General features: G+C 36.8%; 1 protein-coding gene across 6 annotated transcripts in view; it reads right to left on the bottom strand.

The window, feature by feature from the left end:
* The window catches only part of DMD (dystrophin), a 2039779-nt gene that overhangs the window by 748074 nt on the left and 1264114 nt on the right, over positions 1-27591 (bottom strand). For all 6 annotated transcript variants that reach the window (XM_055339022.1, XM_055339018.1, XM_055339021.1 and 3 more), the window contains 2 exons: positions 19394-19541; positions 17071-17220 (listed from right to left, as the gene is read on the bottom strand). In XM_055339022.1, the coding sequence (XP_055194997.1) occupies positions 17071-17220; positions 19394-19541 (298 nt within the window). The remainder of the gene's footprint in view (positions 1-17070; positions 17221-19393; positions 19542-27591) is intronic.

Here is a 27591-nt window from a genome sequence, read left to right on the forward strand (position 1 = left end):
AAACTGTTGATGTCACCCACATCAGGAACAGGCAGAAAGTGTCCCCTTCATAAGAAATTTATTTTTAGACTGTGTTTAAGGTATAATAATCAGCCACAGGTTGCTCATAGATTGCAACTATCAGGACAAATGGAGTCTCCTCAAAATATCCTTCAGATGACTTTGGTTTCTGGCCCATTTCCTGGTCCATCTCTTTTCCTCCACCCTTGGCCAACCATGCCAAAGATGGACTATACTTTTCCCAGTGATAACTGAAAATGTTCACAAATTATAACTGTACCATTCAGTCCAAATACTTTTACTTCTAGAGCAAAACAGATTGATTTTCTCCAGTAACAAACAATTAAAGGGGTTCTTCAATTCCTCAAATTAGTTCTAATATCAGTAAGTAAATTAAAAGGCAGCAAAACCAAGTTTGTCTATCAGGTCCTTATCAGTCCTTGGTAACCCATACAGCGGCCTTGTCCTGAACTCTAAGGTGGATAAATGAGGGGAAGGCTGATTTTGGCATCCAGCTTACCCTTCGTTAATCTAGCTCATCCTTCTCAGCTGACACAAGACAGAAATAACATCAAAGGGTGATAAACTCTTGCCTGCAAACCTAGGGTTCCATGGTTCGCTGGCCCCGGCCCTAATCTATCAATCCATTTTCTACACAATGAAAGGTAAGAAACACATCACAGATCGGTTATAAGCCGTGGCAGGTGGTCTCTGACAAAAATGAAATACATCAACTAACCCAATGTCCAGCGTCCCTCTTCTAGAGTTTGAATCAGTAGGGGTCAGCTGACATGTGTAGCCAGGATTTAGTATTAAGTCCTTTTAGGCATGGATATATGCTCACATATCTTGTGGTATAAGTGTAAAGACTTGACAGAAAAGTTTACTTTTGGTATGATTCTGATCTTTTATACAAATAGCACTGTTATTTTATTTTATTTTTGCATTACTTATTGGCTTTGCACACTAAGTAATAAATGAAACTGGGTTAGAATTTACAATCTGTGCTCTTAAATATTGCTTTAATCTTCATTTGTTATTCAATGTCAGTTTAAGGAGTCGGTATATAAAAGCCTTCATTTAATGCCATTTCGTTACTATATTTTTAGAAAGAAAGGCAATCCCTTTAAAAGTCTCAGGGTTGACGGTATATAATCTAGTCATTACAAAGCAAAGGCACTATAGAAACAAAAGGAATAAGTTTTTATACCAGCAAAATCTCTTTTTATTATATCATATTTTTCTCCTTTCTAAAATTCATTGCTACAGGGCAAACATCTTTGTGCTAATAAAGGACTTACTTCAAAAATTTTACATTGAAGGTCAGAGTTATGAAATTTTTCTTTTTTTTATCCTCATTGTACTTTTCTTCATTTTAAATTCATTGTGAACAGGAACGAAAGTTTGCCAAGAATAATCACATCTGTTTTTAATCCTAAATTAGTTTACCTTTTTAATAAAGTCTGGTCCACAGCATATTGAAATGACAAATTTTCATACTCACTGCACCCTATCAGTATGTATATAGCCAAAACTACAGTTTTAATATGGAAATGAGTTGTTACACCAGTATCAGTGTCTTACAAAGCATGCTGGATTTTTGTTTGTTCGTATTTTTAAAAATAGCATTGCATTGAAATGAACAAATTATCTAGTATTACACTGAGGTTTCCTAATAGAACATTTCATAGCTCCATTGAAACTTTCTACAAATGACTTCTCATCACTCCAGCAAAATGAGGGAAACCAACATCAAGAATGGAGGTAGGAGAAGGGTATGAAGAAATAGTATAGAGGTTCACTTATGCTCTGTCTGGATTTCTGGGATAAAGTCAGGAAAGTTGATTGATCCCAAAGGTGGCCACAGTTAAACAGGTCATCTTAAATTATGCTCATACTTAAAACATGGAAATGTTGGTGTTTGAAAACAGTGGTTGACTATGTGGACTTCTTAGCCAATGTTAAGAGCAAAATCCATTATTTTACAATAATTTTATCTGAAATCCTGGCTGGTTACAGATAATGCAAATAATGAGATCAGTGAAATGGGAGGATGCTGATTAAAAACAACTCTCTGCTTTCCATTAGGGTCATCTGGTGATTTTGGTGACTCTAACTCTTCTCTCTTTCAGCTCTTGAATTCATAATGGTGGCACTTTTTGCAGCTTTCTTCCCAAGAGACATATTTGTAAGTGTTGGATTAAGAGGCTGAATATTATTCAGCCTTAACAGAGAAAAAACTCCTGCCATATGTAAGGAGATGCATCTCCTTGGAGGACATTATGCTACCTGAAAAAAGCCAGGCACAGAAGGTCAAATACTACACGATTCCACTTACCGAAAGTATCTAAAAGAGTCCAACTCATAGAACCAGAGAATAGAATGGTGGTTACCAAGGCAATGAGAAAGGGAAATGGGAGGTGTGCAATGGGGATAGAGTCTCAGCCATGCTAAAAAATCTTCTGCAGATCTCCTATGCAGTATGATGCCTACAGTTAACAATACTGTATTGCAGTCTTAAAAATTTGTTAAGGGGGTAGATCTCATATTAAGAGCTCTTACTACAATAAAAGAAAGAAGGTGACTCAGTCAGAACTTTGTGCTGTATCTCTGTGTTTTTGTGTTTTTAACATTACCCCTGATTTTATGTTAAAGCTAATATTTTTAACTAATTACAAGTGCCAGATACTGCGTTAAGCATTTCCCACACAATATCTCATTAAATTTGCACCACAACTATGTTCTAGTATAACCTGCTTTTTACGGATGTTATAACTGATGTATGGACAGGGAAAATAAAAGATCATGTAGCTAGTAATGGGTGGAATCCACAGTCCATAAACCCTACTACTAATTAACACTATACACTGCCTCCTCATAACTCCTGCTTACTTTATACGTGTTTGTAAAATGTCTGATCGACATTCTTGGCATTCCCTGAAATTTCAATTGCTTGAAAAGTTAAAAACCATGTATTATAACTGTGTTTCCATCAAAGAGCGATTAATGTTGTAGTAATAACAGTCGGGTTCCTTGGACAGGCCAAACTTCTCAACTTCACTGACATTCAAAAGAAGAGAGTATTGCTGCTGTGAAGAACATCAGCAGTGAAAAAGTTATAGTCAGGCCACCACTAGGCCAGGCCCACCACCAAGGGCCTGATGTTGTTCTCATAACTGTATGGTTGTTCTCATAATATATATATATATATATATATATATAATATTACAAATCAGACCACTCATGAAAGAGGGAGCTATTAAAAATTGTGATGTGATAATAGGCAAAACCAGGACCTGTCAGAGCAAACTGAGATGTATTCAGGACACACAACCTAGTAAGAATCTTCATCTCAGGGTGAAATTACAGGAGGCAAAGTCAGGGAATTATGCATAGGTTAGAAACTTTTAACTGCTATCCTATCCCTTCCAATCCTTAGCTGTCAGCCTCAAACTATTTAGCAACTCTAAAGTAGAAGAGATAGAAATTGCTATAGTGTCAAGTCCTATGTGATTCTGAATGTCATTTAAATAAAGTAAGGTTGGGAATTGATTATGATTAAAACATTATGAGGCACACAGTGGTGACTCAGATGTTTGTTGAATGAAGGATTTAATAAATAAATGTTATGATGTAATTATTAACTACTTAAAGGAAACTGCCAAGAAGTCACAAGTTATATGTCATAGTATAATAGTAAATAGCATACACCATTTTGTCCTATTTCTTGTAAAGATGCTTTTCTTTTTTTTAATTTTTTATTGCAGTTCAATTTGCCAACGTTTAGCATAACACCCAGTGCTCATCTCGCCAAGTGCCCCCCTCAGTGCCCATCACCCAGTCACCCCAATCCCCCACCCACCTCTCTTTCCACTACCCCTTGTTCGTTTCCCGGAGTTAGGTGTCTCTCATGTTTTGTCTCCCTCACTGATATTTTCACTAATTTTCTCTCCTTTCCCTTTATTCCCTTTCACTAATTTTTATATTCCCCAAATGAATGAAACCGTATAATGCTTGTCCTTTTCCGATTGACTTATTTTACTCAGCATAATAACCTCCAGTTCCATCCACATTGAAGCAAATGGTGGGTATTTGTCGTTTCTAATGGCTGAGTAATATTCCATTGTATACATAGACCACATCTTCTTTATCCATTCATCTTTTGATGGACACCGAGGCTCCTTCCACAGTTTGGCTATTGTGGACATTACTGCTATAAACATTGGGGTGCAGGTGTTCCGGCGTTTCACCGCATCTGTATAAAGATGCTTTTCTTTGGTTAAAAATGTAATTCACATAAAAGGAAGGATTGATTGGTAATTAATTAGAACAATCTATTAATCATGGTCTTTGATAGGAAATTAATTGGTTGGAACAAATGTCCATTTTTGAGCAAGAAGTGAAAAAGCTAAGCTTTAGATTTATTTAATTTTCTCTTTTTTACTATCCATATTGGTAGTAATGAGTAATAATGACTAGCACTACATAGCAAACATATTTGGAAAAAGATGAAACATTTATTTGGTTGACACAAATGAAAAAAAACAAATCTAAACTGTTTACTTCTCTGATGAGTACTTAGAAATAACATGATTAGAGGTAAATATAAAATGAACTGTACCTCTGGAAATTTTGATACAATCATTTGTATATTGCAGAAGATGGCCTACCAATTTCACACTATTTTTACTTTCACACTATTTTTTAAAAAAACCTCTGTACTCCTGTGATCAATATCACATTATTCCTCTATTAAAGCTTTTCTACATACATGTATAGTTGACATATATACATATGTATATTTTAGAGAGAGACAGAGACAGAGAAAGTGAGAGAGAGGTAGGAAGGGGTGGGGAGAGAGAGAGAGAGAGAGAGAGAGAGAGAGAGAGAGAGAGAGAGAGAATCTTAAACATTCTCCACACCCAGTGTGGAGCCCAAGGTGGGACTTAATCTCACAACCTTGAGATCATGACCTGAGCCAAAATCAAGAATCGGACGCTTAACCGACTGAGACACCCATGTGCCCCTACATATATTTTTAAACCTTTTTTTTTCTAGGTAAAGTAGATCAATTTTTCAATTAAAATGGGCTTAACTGAATTCATATTCCAGCAAAATTTCTCATTTGTGTGTGTAAAATGTTTTAGTTTCTGTATGTACTGTTTTATATTATCTAGGCATTAACAAATTAAAATAGCAATTTATTATTTACACATAAGCAGCAAAATAGGATGAAAAAATTTAAATTTATTCAACAAAATGAAAATATAGTTATTATGACTAATAGGAATGTATAATATACACTATCTGTAAAATTACTTTACATCAAATATAGTAGACATGTAATTAATTGTGAAACAACATAAATAAGTTTTCCTGTATTACCTAATCACAAATGTTCCATGGAAAAAAAGGTGCTGAAAAATAATTTGAAAATATAGCATCTAGCATTCCAAAAACAGCAAAAAGCAAAGCAAAAACTCTCATACAGTTTCTTTAAATAAAAAGAAATCCCAGTTTTTACTTTTAAAGGAGCACTGGGAAACCATGTATTTTCCCTTGTTTCTAGCACTTTAACTGCAGAAAAATCACTTGAGCTTCACAAAAAAGTTAAAATAAAACAGTATTTATTCTGGATCAACTTTTATATTTAAATAGAGAACAATGTATCCTCAAATAAGTCACATAACCTTTCTAGGATTCAGTGTTTTAATCTAGAAGATGTGAGAGTAATTTAGCTTCATTAGAACCCTTCCATCTGAATAATCCCATGAGTCTACAAAATAAATGTTCCATTATTTCACCTTTAAATTAAGTATAGGAAGAATTCAATATGATTCAAAAATAAATACTGATAAAACATATTTTGGTTCTAAATAATGGGGCGTTGAAAAAATATCTGTACATAACGAGTAAAAAGAGCAATGAAGAATAAAGACAGTGGACACTAGGTGACAAAGACAGAAGATGAAAGGGATTAGAAGAGAGAAAGAAAAAAGGAAATAATGTGTCACATACGCTAACCTCGCTAGAAGAAAAATGACATATATACATGCAGATAAGCAGATTTTTGATAAACACAAAGAGATGCCAATTCATAGACAAAGACACACATAACAGAGAAATAGGAAGAGAGTGATAGTGATGGGGAGAGGTAGGAAGGGAGAATCTCCCCAACAGACACCCCACAGAGAAGTTCAGAGAACGCATACAAAGAGGTATCAAGAGTGATAAATACTCAAAACAATAGAGTCAGACATGTGTATGAAGATTATAGAGCAAGACAGAGAGAAAAACACACCGAAGCTAGCTTCAAAAACATTCCCATTTTGTGGACATTAAAGGTATTATTATTAAATACTGTAAAGATCGAGATATGTATTAGATAAATACAAGGATTTCACTTCACGTTTCTTATCTGGAGGTAACCATAAACTTAAACCAAGGCCTATATTCACTGTTAGAGTAGCATTTCCCATCTCTGCTATAAAGAGAAGCTATCCGGGTCAAGACAAGTTAACGCAGTTTTGCAACAAATTCATTACAGGGTCCATCACTCCTGTAAAGGAACCACTATATTACCTCCAATCGCTGTTCTCTTTATTCACTAACTAAACACAAAGGTCTCATAGCAATTGCTAAATTGGCTAACATGCAGGATATAGCATATCAAAGTTAGTGGGGAGAAGAGCACCTGCTGCTAGGGATTTTGACATGACATTTTTGGAGAAGCTGCATGTTAAGGAATTGGCATATTTGTATCCCAACAACCCTGACTTACTAGTTACAATGATACCACTCATTATAGTCTTTAGATGGAGGAAGGGGGTAGAGAATAAATGGGAGGGGTCCCCATTATTTCTTCTCTCTAGACTGAGAATTTGAGGTTTAATGATGACCAAGACTTGTCTTGATCATTGTGACCATTTTCCTTACTCTTTAAAAAACTGCCAACTTGTGTACTGATTTAAATCTGGCACTGATTGTTTTCTATTTTTCATTTAAACCAAGAGGCATAGGGTGGCACAGGGACTGAAAAGAGACAATTAAATAATTTTTACTCTGACGAATGAATAAGATTAGTTATTCATTTTATCCTTATTATTCATTCATTCTTAATATTTACCTAATTATTCATAATAAGATATGATATAATAATATAGTTTTACACACGATGGTATTCATAGTCATAGCTTTAATTTTGTATCATAAAAATTTTTGACTTTTTATTCTGCTGCAGAATAGATAAAAACTTCACCCATGTCCCATAAAGTTGTTATTGCATATTTCATAGGGTTTTTTTTTTAAAGATCTTACTTGTTTATTTGAGAAAGAGAGAAAATGGTAGAGAAAGGGGGAGAAGCAGGCTCCCCGCTGAGCAGGGAGCCCAACATGGGGCTTGATCCTAGGACCCTGAGACTGTGAACTCAGCTGAAGGCAGACACTTAACCGACTGAGCCACCCAGGCACCCCTGTTTCATAGTTTTAAATAGTTCTCTTCACATTTCCTACAATTATAATTTTTATGTTCCTTTTGTGATACCAAGATGTACTTAGATATGGGACATTTTGGGGCATCTTTCTTCCTTGATTTCTTCCCATGGGTTTTGTTTTGTGAGTTTTGTTTTTCAGATTCCACTTATAAGTGGAAGCATGCAGTATTTGTATTTCTTTGTTTCATCTCCCTGAGCCTGATTCCTTCAAGGTGCACCCAAGTTACAAATGGCAAGATTTCATTATTTTTTAATGTCTAACTAGCATTCCATTACATACACATCTCCAACCATTCATCCATTGATGGACATATAATTTGTTTCTGTATCTTGACTACAGTAAATAGTGCTGCAATAAACATAGGGGTATATATGTATTTCTGATTTAGTGTTTTCATTTTCTTCAGATAAATATCCAGAAGTAGAATTACTGGATCATATGGCACTTAAAAAAATTCTGAAGAACTTCCATATTGTTTTGCATAGTGGATGCTCCAACTCACATTCCTACCAACAGGGCATAAGGGTCCCCTTTTCTCCATATCCTCTGCAACATTTGTTATTTCTTCTATTTCTGATAATAGCCACTTTAATTTTTTTTTATTTTTTATAAAGATATTACTTATTTATTCATGAGAGACACAGAGAGGGAGAGAGACAGACATAGGCAGAGGAAGAAGCGGACTCCTCGTGGGGAGCCTGATGTGGAACTCGATCCCAGGACCCTGGGATCACACCAGGAACTGAAGGCAGATGCTCAACCACTGAGCCACCCAGGCGTCCCCATAATAAACATTTTAATATGCATGAGGTAGTATCTCATTGTGGTTTTGTTTTTCATTTTTCTGATGATTAATGATGCTGAGTATCTTTCCATGTGCCTGTTTGCCATCTTTATGTCTTCCTAGAAAAATGCTCAAGTCCTCTGCCATTTGTTAATTGGGTTGTTTGTTTTTATGCTATGCAGTTGCAGTTCTTCTTTATATATTTTAGATATTAACCTCTTATGAATTGAAAATATTTTCTCTCATTCAGTAGGTTGCCTATTCATTTTGTTAGGGTTGCCCTTGCTGTGCAGAAGCTTTTTAGTTTAATAAGTTCCATTTGGCTTATTTTTGCTTTTGTTGCCTCTGCTTTGGAGTCAGACCTAAAAAAATCATCATCAAGACCAGTGTTCAGGAACTTCATGCTTATATTTTCTTCCAGAAGTTTTATGATTTCAAGCCCCAAGTTCAAGTTCTCAACTATTTTGAGTAAATTTTCATGTATGTTGTAAGGTAATGGTATAGGTTCATTCCTTTGCATGTGGCTATCCAGTTTTCCTGACACCATTTATTGAAGAGACTGTCCTTTCCCCTTTGCATATTCTTACCTCCTTTGTTGTAAATTGACAATATATATGAGGGTTTATTTCTGGGCTCTCTATTCTGTTCCATTCTTCTGTCTATTTTTATATCAATACCCTAGTATTTTGATTAATATAGCTTTGTAATATAGTTTGAAATCAGGGAACATGATACCTTTAGTTTTGTTTTTCCTTCTCAAAATTGTTTTGGAGTTCTTTTATAGTTTCATGTAAATTTTTGGTTTGTGACATTTGGTGAAAATGTCATTGGAGTTTTGATAGGGATTTTTAATGAATCTGTAGATTGCTTTGGGTAGCATATTTTAGCAAGATTAATTTTTCAAATCTGTGAACATGGAATATCTTTCCATTTATTCGTGTCTTCTGCAATATCTCTCACTAATATTTTATAGTTTTCAGAGCACAGGTTTTTCATCTCCTTGATTAAATTTATTACTAGGTATTTCCTTCTTTTTGATAGAATTATAAATGGAACTGTTTTCTGAATTTTTATGATAGTTCACTGTTAGTATATACAAATACAACAAATTTTTATAGATTGATTTTGTATTCTGGAAGTTAATTAAATTTGTTTCTTAGTTCTAATAGTTTTAGGGCAATCTTTAAAGTTTTCTCTATAAATTCTACACAGAAAATAAGTATAAATTCTATATGAAATCATGTTGTCCAAAAATAGTGACAATTTTATTTCTTCCTTTCTACTTTGGATGCCTTTTACTTCTTTTTCCTGCCTAATTGCTGTGGCTAAGACTTTAAATACTACGTTGAATAAAAGTGGCAAGAGTGAGCATCCTTGTCTTATTTCTGATTTTAGAGAAAAAGCTTTCAGCTTTTCACCATTGAGTATGATATTAGCTGTGGGCTTGTGATATATGGCTTTTATTATGTTGAGGTATGTTCCACCTACACCCACTGTATTGAGAGTTTTTGGTCATAAATGGACATTGAATTTTGTCAAATGCTTTTTCTCCATCTATTGAGATGATCATGTAATTTTTATGCTTCATTTTGTTAATATGTTGTATCACATTGATTTGTAGATGTAGAACTATTCTTGCATCCCTGGAATAAATCCCACTTCATCATGGTGTATGATTGTTTTAAATGCATTGTTTAATTAAGTTTGCTAAACTTTGTTGGGGATTTTTGCATATATGCTCATCAGGAATATTGGCCTCTAATTTCCTATTCTCTCCTCTCCCCTCCTCTCTTCTTTCCTTCCTTCTTTCCTTCCTTCCTTCCTTCCTTCCTTCCTTCCTTCCTTCCTTCCATCTGTGGCAACCTTGTCTGGTTTTGGTATCAGGGTAATGCTAGCCTCATACAATGAGTTTGGATGAGGTAGGACTGTTTCACTATGAACATTCCTCTTAGAACTACTTTAGAATCTACCCTATAGATTTTAGATTGTTATATTCCCATTATAATTTATCTCAAAGTATTTTTTTTATTTCTTCTTTCATTTCTTCATTAATCCATTGGTTATGGAATAGAATTTTGTCTAATCACCACACATTTATGGTTTTTCCATTTTTCTTCTTGTAGTTGTTTTCTAGTTTCAGACCATTGTGGTTGGAAAATATGCTTGATATGATTTCAGTCTTCTTATATTTATTGAGGCTTGACTCATTTAAGCACTTAACATGTCCCAAGTGCTCTTGAGAATATACTATCTACTGTTTTGGATGGAATATTTTGTATATATCTATTAAGTCTGTCAGTCTCATGTGTTAAGGCCATGTTTCCTTATGATTTTCTGTCTGGATGATCTATTCACTGGCGTAAATAGGGTATTAAAGTCCCCTGCTCTTATTGTATTTTATATCGCTGTCTCTTCCTTTAGGTCTATTAATGTTTGCTCTATATACGTAGGTGCTAAGTATGTTGGGTACATAAATATTTGCTCCTGTTATATCCTCTTGTTGGATTAACTCCTTTACCACCATTTGATGCCCTTATTTGTTTTTTTAATACAGTCTTTATGTTAAAGTCTCTTTTGTCTAATAAGTATAGTTATCCCAGCTTTCTTTTGGTTTCCATTAGTATAAAGTATTGCTTTCCACCCCTTCATTTTCAGTCTCAGTGCATTCTTACATCTGAGGTGAGTTCCTTTTAGATAGCTTGTATATGGGTCTTTTATATTCATCCATTCAGCTACTCCATGTCTTTTAATTGGAACATTTAGTTCATTTACATTTAAAGTAATTATTGATAGGTTCATTTACATTTAAAGTAATTATTGATAGGTATGTGCTTATTGTCATTTTGTTCATTGTTTTCCAATTGTTTGGTAGTTCTTTGTTCCTTCCTTACTCTATTCCCTTGTGGTTTGATGCCTTTCTTTACTGTTATATTTAGAGTCTTTTCTCATTATCTTTTGCATATCTGCTATAGGTTTTTGCTTTGTGCTTATATATGAGGTTCTCACAACACCCTATATATCTAACAGTCTATTTTAAGTTGGTAACAACTGAAATATGAATGCATTCTAAAACTTGACTTTTTCACACTCATTCCCTTTTTATATTTTTGTTATTACATTTTACATCTTTTATTTATATATCCTTTAAATAATTAGTGCAGTTTTAATTATTTTTACTACTTGTGTCTTTTAACCTCTATACTAGCTTTATAAGTGATTATTCTACTACCTTTCCTATATATTTACCATTACCAGTGATATTTGAACTTTCATGTTTTCTTGTTACTGATTAGTGCCCTTTTTTTACAGCTTAAAGAACTCCCTGTAACATTTTTTGTAAGGCCAGTTTAATGGTGATGAACTCCTTTAGTTTCTGTTTCTCTGGAAAACTCATTTCTTCTTCAATTCTGCATGATGACCTCGCCAGGTAAAGTATTCTTGGCTGGAAGTTTTTTCCTCTCAGCATTTTGAATATGTCATGACCCTCTCTTTGGTCTGCAAAGTTTATGCTGAAAAATCTGCTGAGATTCTTATGGGGGTTCCCTTGTATATAACACATTTTTTCCCTCATTACTTTTAAGAGTCTGTCTTTATCTTTACTTTTGACATTTTATTTATAATGTGGCTTATTGTGAATATCTTTGAGTTCGTTTTATTTGTAATTCTCTGGGATTCTTGGATGTGGATGCTTATATCATTCCCTAGGTTAGGTTGTTTTTCTGTCAGCATTTCTTAAAATATTTTTTCTGCCCTTTTTCTCTTTCTTCTTCTGCATCCATATAATGTGAATGTTATTCTATTTGATACTGTCCTAAGGTGCCTTAAGTATACTAACTTTTTAAAATTCTTTTTTCTATATGCTGCTCTGTTTGGGTGAGTTCCACTGCACTGTATTCCAGCTCACTCATTCTTTTTCCATTTTGTCTTGTCTGATGTTGAATATCTCTGGTGTGGGATCCCTGGGTGGCGCAGTGGTTTGGCGCCTCCCTTTGGCCCAGGGTGCGATCCTGGAGACCCGGGATCGAATCCCACGTCGGGCTCCCGGTGCATGGAGCCTGCTTCTCTCTCTGCTTGTGTCTCTGCCTCTCTCTCTCTGTGTGTGTGTGTGACTATCATAAATAAATAAAAATTAAAAAAAAGAATACCTCTGGTGTGTTTTTCAGTGCTAGTTTTGTATTCTTCAGTTTTGTGACTTCTGATTGGTACTTCCTTATGTCTTTTATCTCTCTGTTGAAGCTCTATGTTCATCCATTTTCCCACGTTTGATGAGTGAATTTATCACTATTCCTTTAAACTCTTAAACAGGTAAACTATTTAATTCCATTTCATTATTTTTTTTCTGAGGTTTTATCTTGCTCTTTCCTTTGGAGCATATTCCTCTATTTCCTCATGTTACATGACTCTTTATGTTTGTTTCTATCTATTAGGAGAAACAGCTACCCCACTTGGCCTTGAAGGAGTTACCTGTGTAGGAGATGAAACTTGTCCTTCAACTTTGCCGTAGCTTTTGGTTGTTTCTTGAATCTCTGTGACTGTCTAAGCAGCCTGATTTATTTTTGATGGGTTCCAGTCATTGACAATGTGCCAAAACCTGTTACTGTTCCCAAGGGAGGGATCTCAGTCTTAGTTTTGGGCTGAAGGGGAGTCAGACCCTCAGACTGCAGCTTTTAAAGTATGCAAATGTATACAGTCCTATGGGGCCCCAATCATGAACCCTGATGTCATCCAAACCAGGAGATCCAGAAGTGTCCCCTGAGTGACTGTTACAAAAAATGGTACCAGATGAGTATATCAAGTCATTTCTGAGAATGCAAGGGCCTGGCATACCCATTGGCTTTAGCAGAGTGGTCCAAGATTTCAGGAACTATGCAAGCCTGCCTGTGCTAGCAAGGGAGAGTGCAAAAGTGGCACCCACCAGCACTTCCATCTGGGAGAGACTTTGAGTCAATTCCTGCCCATCTAGCTGACTCTTGAAGATTAGCAAATGGGTCTCCTTCACAAAAGTCTAAGCATTTTCCAAAATGTTGTCATTGTGCTGAGCCCTTTAAGAGCAGTATCTAAGTTCCCTACACCCTGTTGGGTGTCTCCTGGATGTAAGATCCACTGTTTTTCAAAGCTAGATGCTTTGGAGGCTCATGTCTCTAGTGCAGGTCCCATGGGTTAGGGTGCCTGCATTAAGCCCTTGTTCCTCAGGTAGAAGATCCTATTCTATGAAATCCATCCTGATTGTGAGTTGCCATGCCATATTTCTGAAGAGACAATGTTTCTGCCTCTCTTACCTGTCTTGATGTGGCATTTTTATCTTTTGCCATCGAGGAACTGTTCAGCTAGTTCTCAGATGTTTTTCAGAGGGAACTATTTCTTACATAGCTGTTTATTCACTGTGTCCATGGGAGGAGGTGAGTTTAGGATCTTTCTATGCTACCACATTGGACTCCACCCTTTGACAGGGAAGTCTCTAGTATTTTCTTCCCCATCATCTACATACAGAAACTTTTCTCAGTATAACTTTTCTAAACCTATCAATTTAGTTGGGTGTTGATAAAAAAAGATCAATTCTTAAGAAGCAATTGTGCCATTTTTGAAATAAGGCATTTTATATTATGTGAAAATTATAGTTCAGTGACATCTTCTTGGCATGGATTTAACCCTGGTTTAAAGGATTACAGTTTGTATTATATCCAGGATGGAACAGTTAACAGGTGTTAAATATGCTCAATAAGGCAGTAGAACTATGGTCAAAAACGGATGCAAGGATTCAAGACATTTTTGGAATGTCACATGAGTAGAGATACATGAAGACATATAAAGTAAGGGAGAAGTAGCCTTAGGTACAAGGAGATCTGACCTTGGCAGAATCTGGAGACTAGATGAAAAATGCCATGATGATTGGGGCTAAGAAGTGGGTTAAAATTTAGTTATTAAAGTTTGTAGATGGAAATTTTCCACTAGCAAAACTACCACTTTGAATGGTCTTCCCTTAACATTTACTTACAAGCAAAAATAAATATGAATCAATACAAATAAGAAGTGAGTGGTTCTTATCTAAAAAAATAAACTTGGTATCTGGAATGAATCTCAGTAGCCATTGTGGATATCACAGAATAGATCACACTGCAGTATAGAATTTGAAGATGTCTTTTAGCAACAGGGTCAGCTCTCTGCCTTAGCACACGGAGTAAAATATCGCAGCCAACAAGATGCACCCACAGTCTATTTCCTCATTCTTATCCATAAATATATAAAAGACCACTGACTGTATGAATAAAGTCTACAACCCAAAAAGAGAAAATGACATGGAAATAGACAAATTCTTTGAGAGACACAACTTACAAAAGCTTACACATAAAGAAATGAAAAATCTCACCATCCCTGTATCTATTGAAGAAATCAAATCAATCATCAAACACTTTCCCACAAAAAATAACTTCATCATCAGATGGATTTACAATTGAATTCTCTGAAACATCTTAGAAAGGAATAATACCAATCTTCAACAATTTCTTCCAGGAAAAAAAGAGAGTACTTCTCAATTAGTTTTTATAACTAGTCTAACATTGTTATCAATACTTGAGAAAGATATTATTAAAAAATTACAGACCTTTTTCTGTCATGAACAACAATATAAAAATCCTAAACAACATATTAGAAAAATGAATTCAGCAATCTATAAAGTAGTACAAGACATCAGGACTAGTATGATTTGTTTTGGGAATCCCAGAGTAGTTTCACATTCCAGAGCCAATGGCTGTAGTTTACCACATTCACACAAAGGAGAAAAATCATACGTTTAATAAATATAGAAAAAAAAACATTTGAATATGTTTAATACATGTTCATAATAAAAACATGAACTGGTAATATGGAGAAATTTCTTAATTTGATTAAAATAACCTATAAAATGTCCTATGACAAACATATACTTAGTGATAAATCATTGAAAGCTTTCCACCTGGGACAGGGAATGAGCCAAGTTTTCTCATTATTGTCACTTCTATTAAACATTATATTGGAAGTCCTAGGCTATGTAAGAAATAAAATTTGAAGGATTTAAAAGGAGAAACTACCTCGGTTTGATGACACACTGTGCACATAAAAAATGCAAAAGATTCTGAAAACTATTAATATTAATAAGTGAATTTAGCAAGGACAGTGAATATGTAATATACAAAAATATATTATATTTTTATATACCAACAACAAAGAGAAAATAAAACTCAAAATGAATCCCATTTATGAAATAGGATCAAAATGTCAAATATCAGGGATGAAGTCTAATAAAAGATGTGCAGGTCCTCTGGATTGAACACTGCAAAATATGATGAAAAAAGCATTCAAGAAGACCTGAATAAATGAAAGGATGTATCACTTTCACAGATTAGATGACTCAATATTATAAAGATGTTAACTGATCCACAAATTCAACACAACTCCAATCATTACCCTGGCAGGCTTCAGTGAAAATTGACAAGTTGGTTCTAAAATTTATTTGCTAAATCAATGAACCAAAAATAGCAAAGACAATGTGGACTAAGAAGAACAAAGTCCGCGGGTTTAGATTAGCAGATCCCCCAAACTTAAACAAAACAATTGCATATATGCATACAATGGAAAGTTACTCAGTTATAAAAAGGAATGACATTCTGATACCTGCTACAACATGGATGAACCTTAGAAAAATTATGCTAAGTGAAATAATTTACATGGAAAGGGACAGATAGAGTATAAGTCTACTTTTATGAGCTTCTAGAACAGGAAAATTACATAGAGAGGACTTTGGAAATTGTGTGTGTAACAGGATGTGGATGCTTGATGATTTGTTTGGGGTGATGAAGATGTTTTCCACATAGATGATGGTAATGGTTTTACATTGTGAATGTAATACAGGACACTGAATTGTACACTTAAAAATATGAAAATGACAAATTTATGTTATAGCCTTTTTACCACAATGTAAAAAAATAAATACACAAAAATCATTGAATTATACATTTTAAAATGGGTGTTTGCATTGTATATGAATTATGTCTCAGTAAAGTTATTAAAAAATGATTCTTATTAAGTCAGTGTGGTAATAGTTGAAGGACAGACATAGTCGAATGGAAGAGAATAGAGAATGCAGGAGGAGATTCACATATATGTTCACATGATTTATGACAAAGTTGCCATAGAAGTACGGTGGGAAAATAATTGTCTTTTGATAGACTGTTGTTGCTTTTCATGATAAATTCATATGTGGCACTGATTTTAAAGGATAAATATGTATTGATTTGATAAATATTTTAAAATATTAGATTTATAAAGTATCCAAGGTAGAAAGACAAAGACTCACATTAGGTGACTAAGTAACCAAGAAACTAAACAAACAAACAAACAAATAAATAAAACACCTTTCTGAGGTCAACATGCATTAATCATTGATTAAATCTATGCTATAAGGAGGGATAAATGATATTGATTTATAATACTGGCTGAAGTGGACCACCTCCATTTTGCTTAAATACCATCAGCATATACCTGAACACTGAATTACTCCATCCCTTTACCAGTCTAACTCTTTGGCACAACTCATGCAAAGTAATACAGGCACTTATGTATTGCCATCCACCATCACCATTCTTTCCATCCATAATAAGTCAAGGAGCCAAATCAAATGGTCAGGTTAAAAACACAACAATCCATATACCAGTTCCCTGCCCTCAATCCCAGCAATAAAACACCCAAAAAACAAAACAAACACAAACATTGGCAACATTAAACACATATGATGGAAAAGATGGTTAGTATCTAACCTTTATCCACTGAAGATTTGTCTGCTTGAGCTTATTTTCAAGTTTATCTTGCTCTTCTGGGCTTAGGGGAGCACTTACAAGCACTGTTCCTCCAGTTTCATTTAATTGTTTTAGAATTCCCTGGCGCAAGGGCAACTCTTCTGCCAGTAACTGAAACAGACAAATGCAACAATGTTTAAAATGAATTACAGCACCATTCCAACTATCTTATCTTTGTCTCTATTGATTAGTCTATCAAAACGAAGCAACTTGACTGAAGGCCAACAGGTACCTCAAGTATCAACCGCTTTCTACAGAGTATGGAACTGATGGACTGGAACACCCACTCTCAAGTAGATAAACCAGTGCTAGAAAGGACCAGAATATCTTATCCCTCACAGATTGTTTTCAAGAAAAAAAGTACTACATGGTATCATGAGCTCCAAAATAACACCCCAAGCATTGTTAAGGGTCTGAAAACATATATCTGTCAGAAATAGAGCAATCTAGGTAAATTCATCCTCCTCTCAGGTATTAAGCCTCCATGCTATAATTTACTACTGAGTAACAAATTGCATTATCATATTAAGAGATAACTAATATTGAGACCATACCATGTACTGGGTGCTGCGTTAACCTCATCACGTAGTATATAAAAATTAACTGAGATAATATAATTCCATGAGATAGATCCTATTATCTTCCTCTTGTGCAGAAGGAAGCTGAGACAGAGAGATTAAATTCCAACAGAGAGGTTAAGTACCAGCTCCAAGTACACAGAAGTAGCAAGCAACCGAGCTATGATTCCTACTTGGGCAATTCCATTCAAGAACACTTATTTTTGACTCCTCTGCATCCCTGAATTTCTTTAATTCATTCAGTCTCCCTTATAAATGCCCTTTTCCCAAGACCTACAAAACTATTACTGGCTGTAATAACTGTCCTTTATTTATTTGTGTCATCTAGAACTGCAGTGTCCAATAAAGTATCACTAGCCACATGAGGCTACTTAAATTAATTAAATTTCAATAACACGAGGGTCAATTCCCCAGTCACACTACCTTTCAAGTACCCAAAGGCACATACAGCTCTTGGCTACTACAATAGACAATAGAGAGAGAATTACAGTCATTACAGAAAGTTCTGTTGGATAGTGCTGATCTAGATTGTCTAAGGAAAAAAAGAAAATCAATGCATATTTATTAATAAGTAAATGCCACTAAACATGTCTCTTAAATGAGTTATCAATTATATTTCTATCTATAACACTCAATACACTTAGGAAAGATCAATTTTCCAGAACCGAGTTAATTATTTCTATGATACACTCATCTTCAAATGAAACTATAGATCCAAAACATGGTGGGTTGTTTTTGTAATATTTGACATAGAGTAGATGCTCAATATCTGTTTACCTAAACTAAGCATTAATTTTATTTTTATACTTTATCCTCCATTCAGGTACAAATTTCTTGTTTCACAGAAATAAGTGGTTGATATTGGAGTCTAATTTGCATGTACAAATGAACTGAATCATTGATAAAGGAGAAATTCCATTTCACTTTGATTGTATGACCTTGTAAAATGAGGACAGCAACAACCATTTTGAAAGTTTTATATGAAAATTAAATAAATAGCAGATGTAAGTACATCTAATACTTAGCACATAATAGAGGGTGATTAAATGTTAATTTCTCTTTCCCTTTCACCTTCCCTTCAAGAATTACAGTGAAACAGATCCAAATAAGTTTTTGTCCTAAAACTAAAACCAGGAGAGTTAATCCCACTGCAGAATCTGGACATGTCAGTCAGCCAGGTAAGGTAATCAGTAACAAGCAGACGTCGCAGCAAGAAGGCAAGAAAAGTCACCTGAATAGGTTGGATGTCTTTTCAACTAGTATGGAATGTGAACCAACACTACGAACCCCCAACCACTCCCAGACAAAACACTGTTTCAGGCGAATTGAACACCTCTAATTAGAGGCTGAAATAGTGAGATTGATTTGGCAATTAAGATCTTTCCTGAGAAATGGGATTCATTTCTATAAAGTCCCTCTAGTTTTTGAAAGAATGCGGGGTTGTAAAATTCTCTAATACTTCTAAGATTAATTCCAAATTAGTTTTCAAAATAGTGCCATGCATTTTACACACACACACACTTTTTACAAAAAAAAATATACTCGCTGGGAAACACTGGGTTAAAATAATATAAAGTTTTGAGAAAATCTAGTGAGGCACTGTCAATAACCTAATGGGCAGGAAATCGATGATTAAATACCTTAAAAATAGATTCATATACTCTTTATACAAGTAGGCCCTGGGGGTTTTTAGAAAACAAAATTACCTTGACTTGTTCAAGTTTTTCTTTTAGCTGCTGTTCATTTCCAGGTTCAAGTGGAATATTAGCAACGTTATCCGCTTCTTCCAACCATAAAACAAATTCATTTACATCTCTTTGAAATTCTGACAAGATATTCTTTTGTTCCTCTAGCCTGGAGAAATATGAATAAAACTGTTATAAACAACATATTTCTCAAACTTTTCTATCTTTTTTTAAAGAAAACTCAGAAACAAACAACAACAAAAAAACCCATAGTAACACTTTCAAGAAAATAAGCAATTTAAAAGATGTTAACAATACACAAGTTTTAAAGAAAATTCATTTACTTTGACAAAGCAATTTCAATATCTCCAAAATCTCTAAAATGTAAGAGATTAAAATTGGTAAAGAAACAAAATTCTGATTTTAAAATTCCAACAACATCACATTATTAAACTAGAGCAATGTTTTCCAACCTCAGAGCTACTGACACTTCAGGTTGGATAATTATTAGCTGTGAGGGGCTGTTCTCTGCATCATAGGAGGCTTAGCAGTAACCCTGGTCTTTCCCCACTACATGCCAATAGCATTTTCCCCCCAGCTGTGACACGCAAAAATGTCTTAAGGCACTACCATATACCCCCCCTGGAGCAAAACCACCCCAGGATGAGAGCCACTCCACTAGCGTAAGTACAAAATGTGAAGTTTCATGCTTTAAAATGCTTGAATAGAGGGAGGGGCAAGACGGCGGAAGAGTAGGGTCCCCAAATCACCTGTCCCCACCAAATTACCTAGATAACCTTCAAATCATCCTGAAAATCTACGAATTTGGCCTGAGATTTAAAGAGAGACCAGCTGGAATGCTACAGTGAGAAGAGTCCGCGCTTCTATCAAGGTAGGAAGACGGGGAAAAAGAAATAAAGAAACAAAAGGCCTCCGAGGGGGAGGGGCCCCGCGAGGAGCCGGGCTGAGGCCGGGGCGAGTGTCCCCAGGACAGGAGAGCCCCGTCCCGGAGGAGCAGGAGCTGCACCAACCTTCCCGGGGGAAAGGGGCTCGCAGGGAGTTGGAGCAGGACCCAGGAGGGCGGGGATGCCCTCGGGCTCCCGGGGACACTAACAGACACCTGCGCCCCGGGAGAGTGCGCCGAGCTCCCTAAGGGCTGCAGCGCGCACGGCGGGACCCGGAGCAGCTCGGAGGGGCTCGGGCGGCGGCTCCGCGGAGGGGGCTGCGGGGCGGGAGCGCGAATCCAACAGCGCAGGCCCCGGAGCACAGGGCGCCGGGACACAGCCCAGGATCCGGCCTCCCCCGGGACAGGCAGAGGCCGGGAGGGCCCAGGACAGCGAGGACGCTCCTGCCCCGAGCTGAGCAGATCAGCGGCCCCGCCCCGGAGCCTCCAGGCCCTGCAGACGGAGAGCCCCGTAGTTCCTGCGGGGGCTGAATCCAGGCTTCCAGAGCTGCCATAGCCACTGGGGCTGTTCCTCCTGGGGCCTCACGGGGTAAATAACCCCCGCTGAGCCCTGCACCAGGCAGGGCAGAGCAGCTCCCCCAAGTGCTAACACCTGAAAATCAGCACAACAGCCCCCTCCCCCAGAAGACCAGCTGGACGGACCAGTTCCAGGGGAATTCAAGGGACTTAAAGTCTACAGAATCAGAAGATACTCCCCCGTGTTCCAATACAACTTGTTTTTGGCCACTCTGCACTGAGCAAAATGACTAGAAGGAAAACCTCACCTCAAAAGAAAGAAACAGTCCTCTCTCCCACAGAGTTACAAAATCTGGATTACAATTCAATGTCAGAAAACCAATTCAGAAGCACTATTATAAAGCTACTGGTGGCTCTAGAAAAAAGCATAAAGGACTCAAGAAACTTCAAGACTGCAGAATTTAGATCCAATCAGGCAGAAATTAAAAATCAATTGAATGAGATGCAATCCAAACTAGAAGTCCTAACGACGAGGGTTAACGAGGTGGAAGAACGAGTGAGTGACATAGAAGACAAGTTAATGGCAAAGAGGGAAACTGAGGAAAAAAGAGACAGACAATTAAAAGACCATGAAGACAGATTAAGGGAAATAAACGACAGCCTAAGGAAGAAAAACCTACATTTAATTGGGGTTCCCGAGGGCGCCGAAAGGTCCAGAGGGCCAGAATATGTATTTGAACAAATCCTAGCTGAAAACTTTCCCAATCTGGGAAGGGAAACAGGCATTCAGATCCAGGAAATAGAGAGATCCCCCCCTAAAATCAATAAAAACCGTTCAACACCTCGACATTTAATAGTGAAGCTTGCAAATTCCAAAGATAAAGAGAAGATCCTTAAAGCAGCAAGAGACAAGAAGTCCCTGACTTTTATGGGGAGGAGTATTAGGGTAACAGCAGACCTCTCCACAGAGACCTGGCAGGCCAGAAAGGGCTGGCAGGATATATTCAGGGTCCTAAATGAGAAGAACATGCAACCAAGAATACTTTATCCAGCAAGGCTCTCATTCAAAATGGAAGGAGAGATAAAGAGCTTCCAAGACAGGCAGGAACTGAAAGAATATGTGACCTCCAAACCAGCTCTGCAAGAAATTTTAAGGGGGACTCTTAAAATTCCCCTTTAAGAAGTTCAGTGGAACAATCCACAAAAACAAGGACTGAATAGATATCATGATGACACTAAACTCATATCTGTCAATAGTAACTCTGAACCTGAACGGGCTTAATGACCCCATCAAAAGGCGCAGGGTTTCAGACTGGATAAAAAAGCAGGACCCATCTATTTGCTGTCTACAAGAGATTGATTTTAGACAGAAGGACACCTACAACCTGAAAATAAAAGGTTGGAGAACCATTTACCATTCAAACGGTCCTCAAAAGAAGGCAGGGGTAGCCATCCTTATATCAGACAAACTAAAATTTACCCCGAAGACTGTAGTGAGAGATGAAGAGGGACACTATCTCATACTTAAAGGATCTATCCAACAAGAGGACTTAACAATCCTCAATATATATGCCCCGAATGTGGGAGCTGCCAAATACTTAAACAAATTATTAACCAAAGTGAAGAAATACTTAGATAATAATACACTTATACTTGGTGACTTCAATCTAGCTCTTTCTACCCTCGATAGTTCTTCTAAGCACAACATCTCCAAAGAAACGAGAGCTTTAAATGATACACTGGACCAGATAGATTTCACAGATATCTACAGAATTTTACATCCAAACTCAACTGAATACACATTCCTCTCAAGTGCACATGGAACTTTCTCCAGAATAGACCACATACTGGGTCACAAATCGGGTCTGAACTGATACCAAAAGATTGGGATCGTCCCCTGAATATTCTCAGACCATAACGCCTTGAAATTAGAACTAAATCACAACAAGAAGTTTGGAAGGACCTCAAACACATGGAGGTTAAGGACCATCCTGCTAAAAGATGAAAGGGTCAACCAGGAAATTAAGGAAGAATTAAAAAGATTCATGGAAACTAATGAGAATGATGATACAACCATTCAAAATCTTTGGGATGCAGCAAAAGCAGTGCTGAGGGGGAAATACATCGCAATACAAACATCCATTCAAAAACTGGAATGAACTCAAATACAAAAGCTAACCTTACACATAAAGGAGCTAGAGAATAAACAGCAAATAGACCCGACACCTAGCAGAAGAAGAGAGTTAATTAAAATTTGAGCAGAACTCAACGAAATTGAGACCAGAAGAACTGTGGAACAGATCAACAAAACCAGGAGTTGGTTCTTGAAAAGAATTAATAAGCTAGATAAACCATTAGCCAACCTTATTAAAAAGAAGAGAGAGAAGACTCAAATTAATAAAATCATGAATGAGAAGGGAGAGATCACTACCAACACCAAGGAAATACAAACGATTTTAAAAACATATTATGAACAGCTATATTCCAATAAATTAGGCAATCTAGAAGAAATGGGCGTGTTCCTGGAAAGCCACAAACTACCAAAACTGGAACAGGAAGAAATAGAAAACCTGAGCAGGCCAATAACCAGGGAGGAAATTGAAGCAGTTATCAAAAACCTCCCAAGACACAAGAGTCCAGGGCCAGATGGCTTCCCAGGGGAATTCTATCAAACGTTTAAAGAAGAAGCCATACCTATTCTACTAAAGCTCTTTGGAAAGATAGAAAGAGATGGAGTACTTCCAAATTCGTTCTATGAGGCCAGCATCACCTTAATTCCAAAACCAGATAAAGACCCCACCAAAAAGGAGAATTACAGACCAATATCCCTGAACATGGATGCAAAAATTCTCAACAAGATACTAGCCAATAGGATCCAACAGTACATTAAGAAAATTATTCACCATGACCAAGTAGGATTTATCCCCGGGACACAAGGCTGGTTCAACACTTGTAAAACAATCAATGTGATTCAACATATCAGCAAGAGAAAAACCAAGAACCATATGATCCTCTCATTAGATGCAGAGGAAGCATTTGACAAAATACAGCATCCATTCCTTATCAAAACTCTTCAGAGTGTAGGGATAGAGGGAACATTCCTCAACATCTTAAAAGCCATCTACGAAAAGCCCACAGCAAATATCATTCTCAATGGGGAAGCGCTGGGAGCCTTTCCCCTAAGATCAGGAACAAGACAGGGATGTCCACTCTCACCACTGCTATTCAACATAGTACTGGAAGTCCTAGCCTCAGCAATCAGACAACAAAAAGACATTAAAGGCATTCAAATTGGCAAAGAAGAAGTCAAACTCTCCCTCTTCGCCGATGACATGATACTCTACATAGAAAACCCAAAAGCCTCCACCCCAAGATTGCTAGAACTCATTCAGCAATTTGGTAGTGTGGCAGGATACAAAATCAATGCCCAGAAATCAATGGCATTCCTATACACTAACAATGCGCCTGAAGAAAGAGAAATTAAGGAGTCAATCCCACTTACAATTGCACCCAAAAGCATAAGATACCTAGGAATAAACCTAACCAAAGAGGTAAAGGATCTCTACCCTGAAAACTATAGAACACTTCTGAAAGAAATTGAGGAAGACACAAAGAGATGGAAAAATGTTCCATGCTCATGGATTGGCAGAATTAATATTGTGAAAATGTCAATGTTACCCAGGGCTTGTACACGTTCAATGCAATCCCTATCAAAATACCATGGACTTTCTTCAGAGAGTTAGAACAAATTATTTTAAGATTTGTGTGGAATCAGAAAAGACACCGAATAGCCAGGGGAATTTTAAAAAAGAAAACCATATCTGGGGGCATCACAATGCCAGATTTCAGGTTGTACTACAAAGCTGTGGTCATCAAGACAGCGTGGTACTGGCACAAAAACAGACACAACGATCAATGGAACAGAATAGAGAACCCAGAACTGGACCCTGAACTTTATGGTCAACTAATATTCGATAAAGGAGGAAAGACTATCCACTGGAAGAAAGACAGTCTCTTCAATAAATGGTGCTGGGAAAATTGGACATCCACATGCAGAAGAATGAAACTAGACCACTCTCTTGCACCATACACAAAGATAAACTCAAAATGGATGAAAGATCTAAATGTGAGACAAGATTCCATCCAAATCCTAGAGGAGAACACAGGCAACACCCTTTTTGAACTCAACCACAGTAACTTCTTGCAAGATACATCCACGAAAGCAAAAGAAACAAAAGCAGAAATGAACTATTGGGACTTCATCAAGATAGAAGCTTTTGCACAGCAAAGGATACAGTCAACAAAACTCAAAGACAACCTACAGAATGGGAGAAGATATTTGCAAATGACCTATCAGATAAAGGGCTAGTTTCCAAGATCTATAAAGAACTTATTAAACTCAACAGCAAAGAAACAAACAATCCAATCATGAAATGGGCAAAAGACATGAAGAGAAATCTCACAGAGGAAGACATAGACATGGCCAACATGCACATGAAAAAATGCTCTGCATCACTTGTCATCAGGGAAATACAAATCAAAACCACAATGAGATACCACCTCACACCAGTGAGAATGGGGAAAATTAACAAGGCAGGAAACAATAAATGTTGGAGAGGATGCGGAGAAAAGGGAACCCTCTTACACTGTTGGTGGGAATGTGAACTGGTGCAGCCACTCTGGAAAACTGTGTGGAGGTTCCTCAAAGAGTTAAAAATAGACCTGCCCTATGACCCAGCAATTGCACTGTTAGGGATTTACCCTAAAGATTCAGATGCAATGAAACGCCGGGACACCTGCACCCCGATGTTTCTAGCAGCAATGTCCACAAGAGCCAAACTGTGGAAGGAGCCTCGGTGTCCATCGAAAGATGAATGGATAAAGAAGCTGTGGTCTATGTATACAATGGAATATTCCTCAGCCATTAGAAACGACAAATACCCACCATTTGCTTCAACGTGGATGGAACTGGAGGGTATTATGCTGAGTGAAGTAAGTTAATCGGAGAAGGACAAACAGTGTATGTTCTCATTCATTTGGGGAATATGAATAATAGTGAAAGGGAATATAAGGGAAGGGAGAAGAAATGTGTGGGAAATATCAGAAAGGGAGACAGAACATAAAGACTTCTAACTCTGGGAAACGAACTAGGGGTGGTGGAAGGGGAGGAGGGCGGGGGGTGGGGGTGAGTGGGTGACGGGCACTGGGGGGGGACACTTGACGGGATGAGCACTGGGTGTTATTCTGTATGTTGGTAAATTGAACACCAATAAAAATTAATTTATTAAAAAAAAAAAAGAACAAGCCCGGAACGGATGGACGGGATACTGCTGAAGACAGAAGTCACAGTCCCAGGTTAGGGACCTAAAAAGACAACTCCCATTGAGGCCAGGAGGCCCAAAAACTTCATCCACAGAGAAGCAGCCCCGCGATGGGTGGGAAGTGGGAGGAGAGGACGATGCTGGCGGGGGAGGGTTGGGGAGTGGGGGGTGGGGGGCTGGAGGGACTCCCGGCAGCCCTGCGAGGCAAAGGAGGCCAGAGCCCGGCAAAGGCACCAGGAGGCCTCACGCAGCCTTCTTCCCAAATCCATCATAAAAAAAAGCTCTGTTTGCTTGTTTTTTATTTAAAAAAAAATGCTTGAATAAAATACACCTTTCTGGGAAATTGTCGTGTTAAAGTAAAAGCTTGGGAATTAAAAACAACACTAAGTTTTTATATGTTAAAATGTTTTCCAAATTATGATTCACCATTTTTCTTAGGAAAGTGGAAAATAAAATTGACTTAAATACATAATATATGTTGTACTGGTGGAAGTTTTCAATTAGAAAAATTTATATAGTGTATGTTATTCAATTAGGCATAAATTTATTCTAACATGGAACTGTAATATAGTTGAACAAAATAGTCTTCACCTCAGGTAATTTACAATGTCTTGTTTCGTTATTTTTTTGAGAGATACATGTCCCCTGTCTATAAGGTTTTAATTGAATATACATATTCTTATATTTCATGTATATATTTGAAAATACACCTATACTATAATAGCTCAATATATTTTTAATAAGAATACAAATGGCCAGGAAAATAGAATGTTATCAAAAGCCCAGAGGCCCCTCTTGTCCCTTGCAGTTACTACCACCAAGTATAACCAGTATCCTGTCAACTTGGATTATGATGCCTATATTGAAAACTGAGTATATGGAATTATATGCTATATACTTTTTTGTGTCTTGTCTCTTTCATTCAACAATGTTTACAATAATCAACTATGTGGTATATAGCTTAATTTATTTAATCCCCTGGCTGTAGAGTATTGAACTGTTTGAATATATATCTGTTGGTGGACATTTGGGTTGTTTCCATTTGGGGGATGTTTAGCTGTTTTTTTTTTTTAACTTTACAAATATTTATTGAGGGCTTACTAACTTCCAGCAGGGCTACTGGGCATAGGATTAAAAATAGATATATTGTGTGCCTTGCCTTGAGGATCTCACAGTCCATGAGAGGAAACAAGAGATTTCCATATGTAGGAATAAGACACAGCCTATCTTATTTATAGCCTGTACAAAGACAGGGTGTTGAGAGAACTACTATTACACTCTTTCCCCAAGCCAGGTCCATTTATTGAATTTATGTTTGTTTATACTCAGTTTTTCTCTTCGATGAGAGTTTGTCCAAAGTCTTTTCTGGGGCACTTGAGGAGACATTCTCTTACCCGTCTATTCTCAACAAAGCAGACACGATGAAAACTCAAGTCATATTAAGGGATCCTATGGAAATCCAAGTCATGTTATATTAC

Source organism: Nyctereutes procyonoides, unplaced genomic scaffold (assembly GCF_905146905.1).
Source record: "Nyctereutes procyonoides isolate TBG_1078 unplaced genomic scaffold, NYPRO_anot_genome, whole genome shotgun sequence".
Lineage (NCBI taxonomy): Eukaryota > Metazoa > Chordata > Mammalia > Carnivora > Canidae > Nyctereutes > Nyctereutes procyonoides.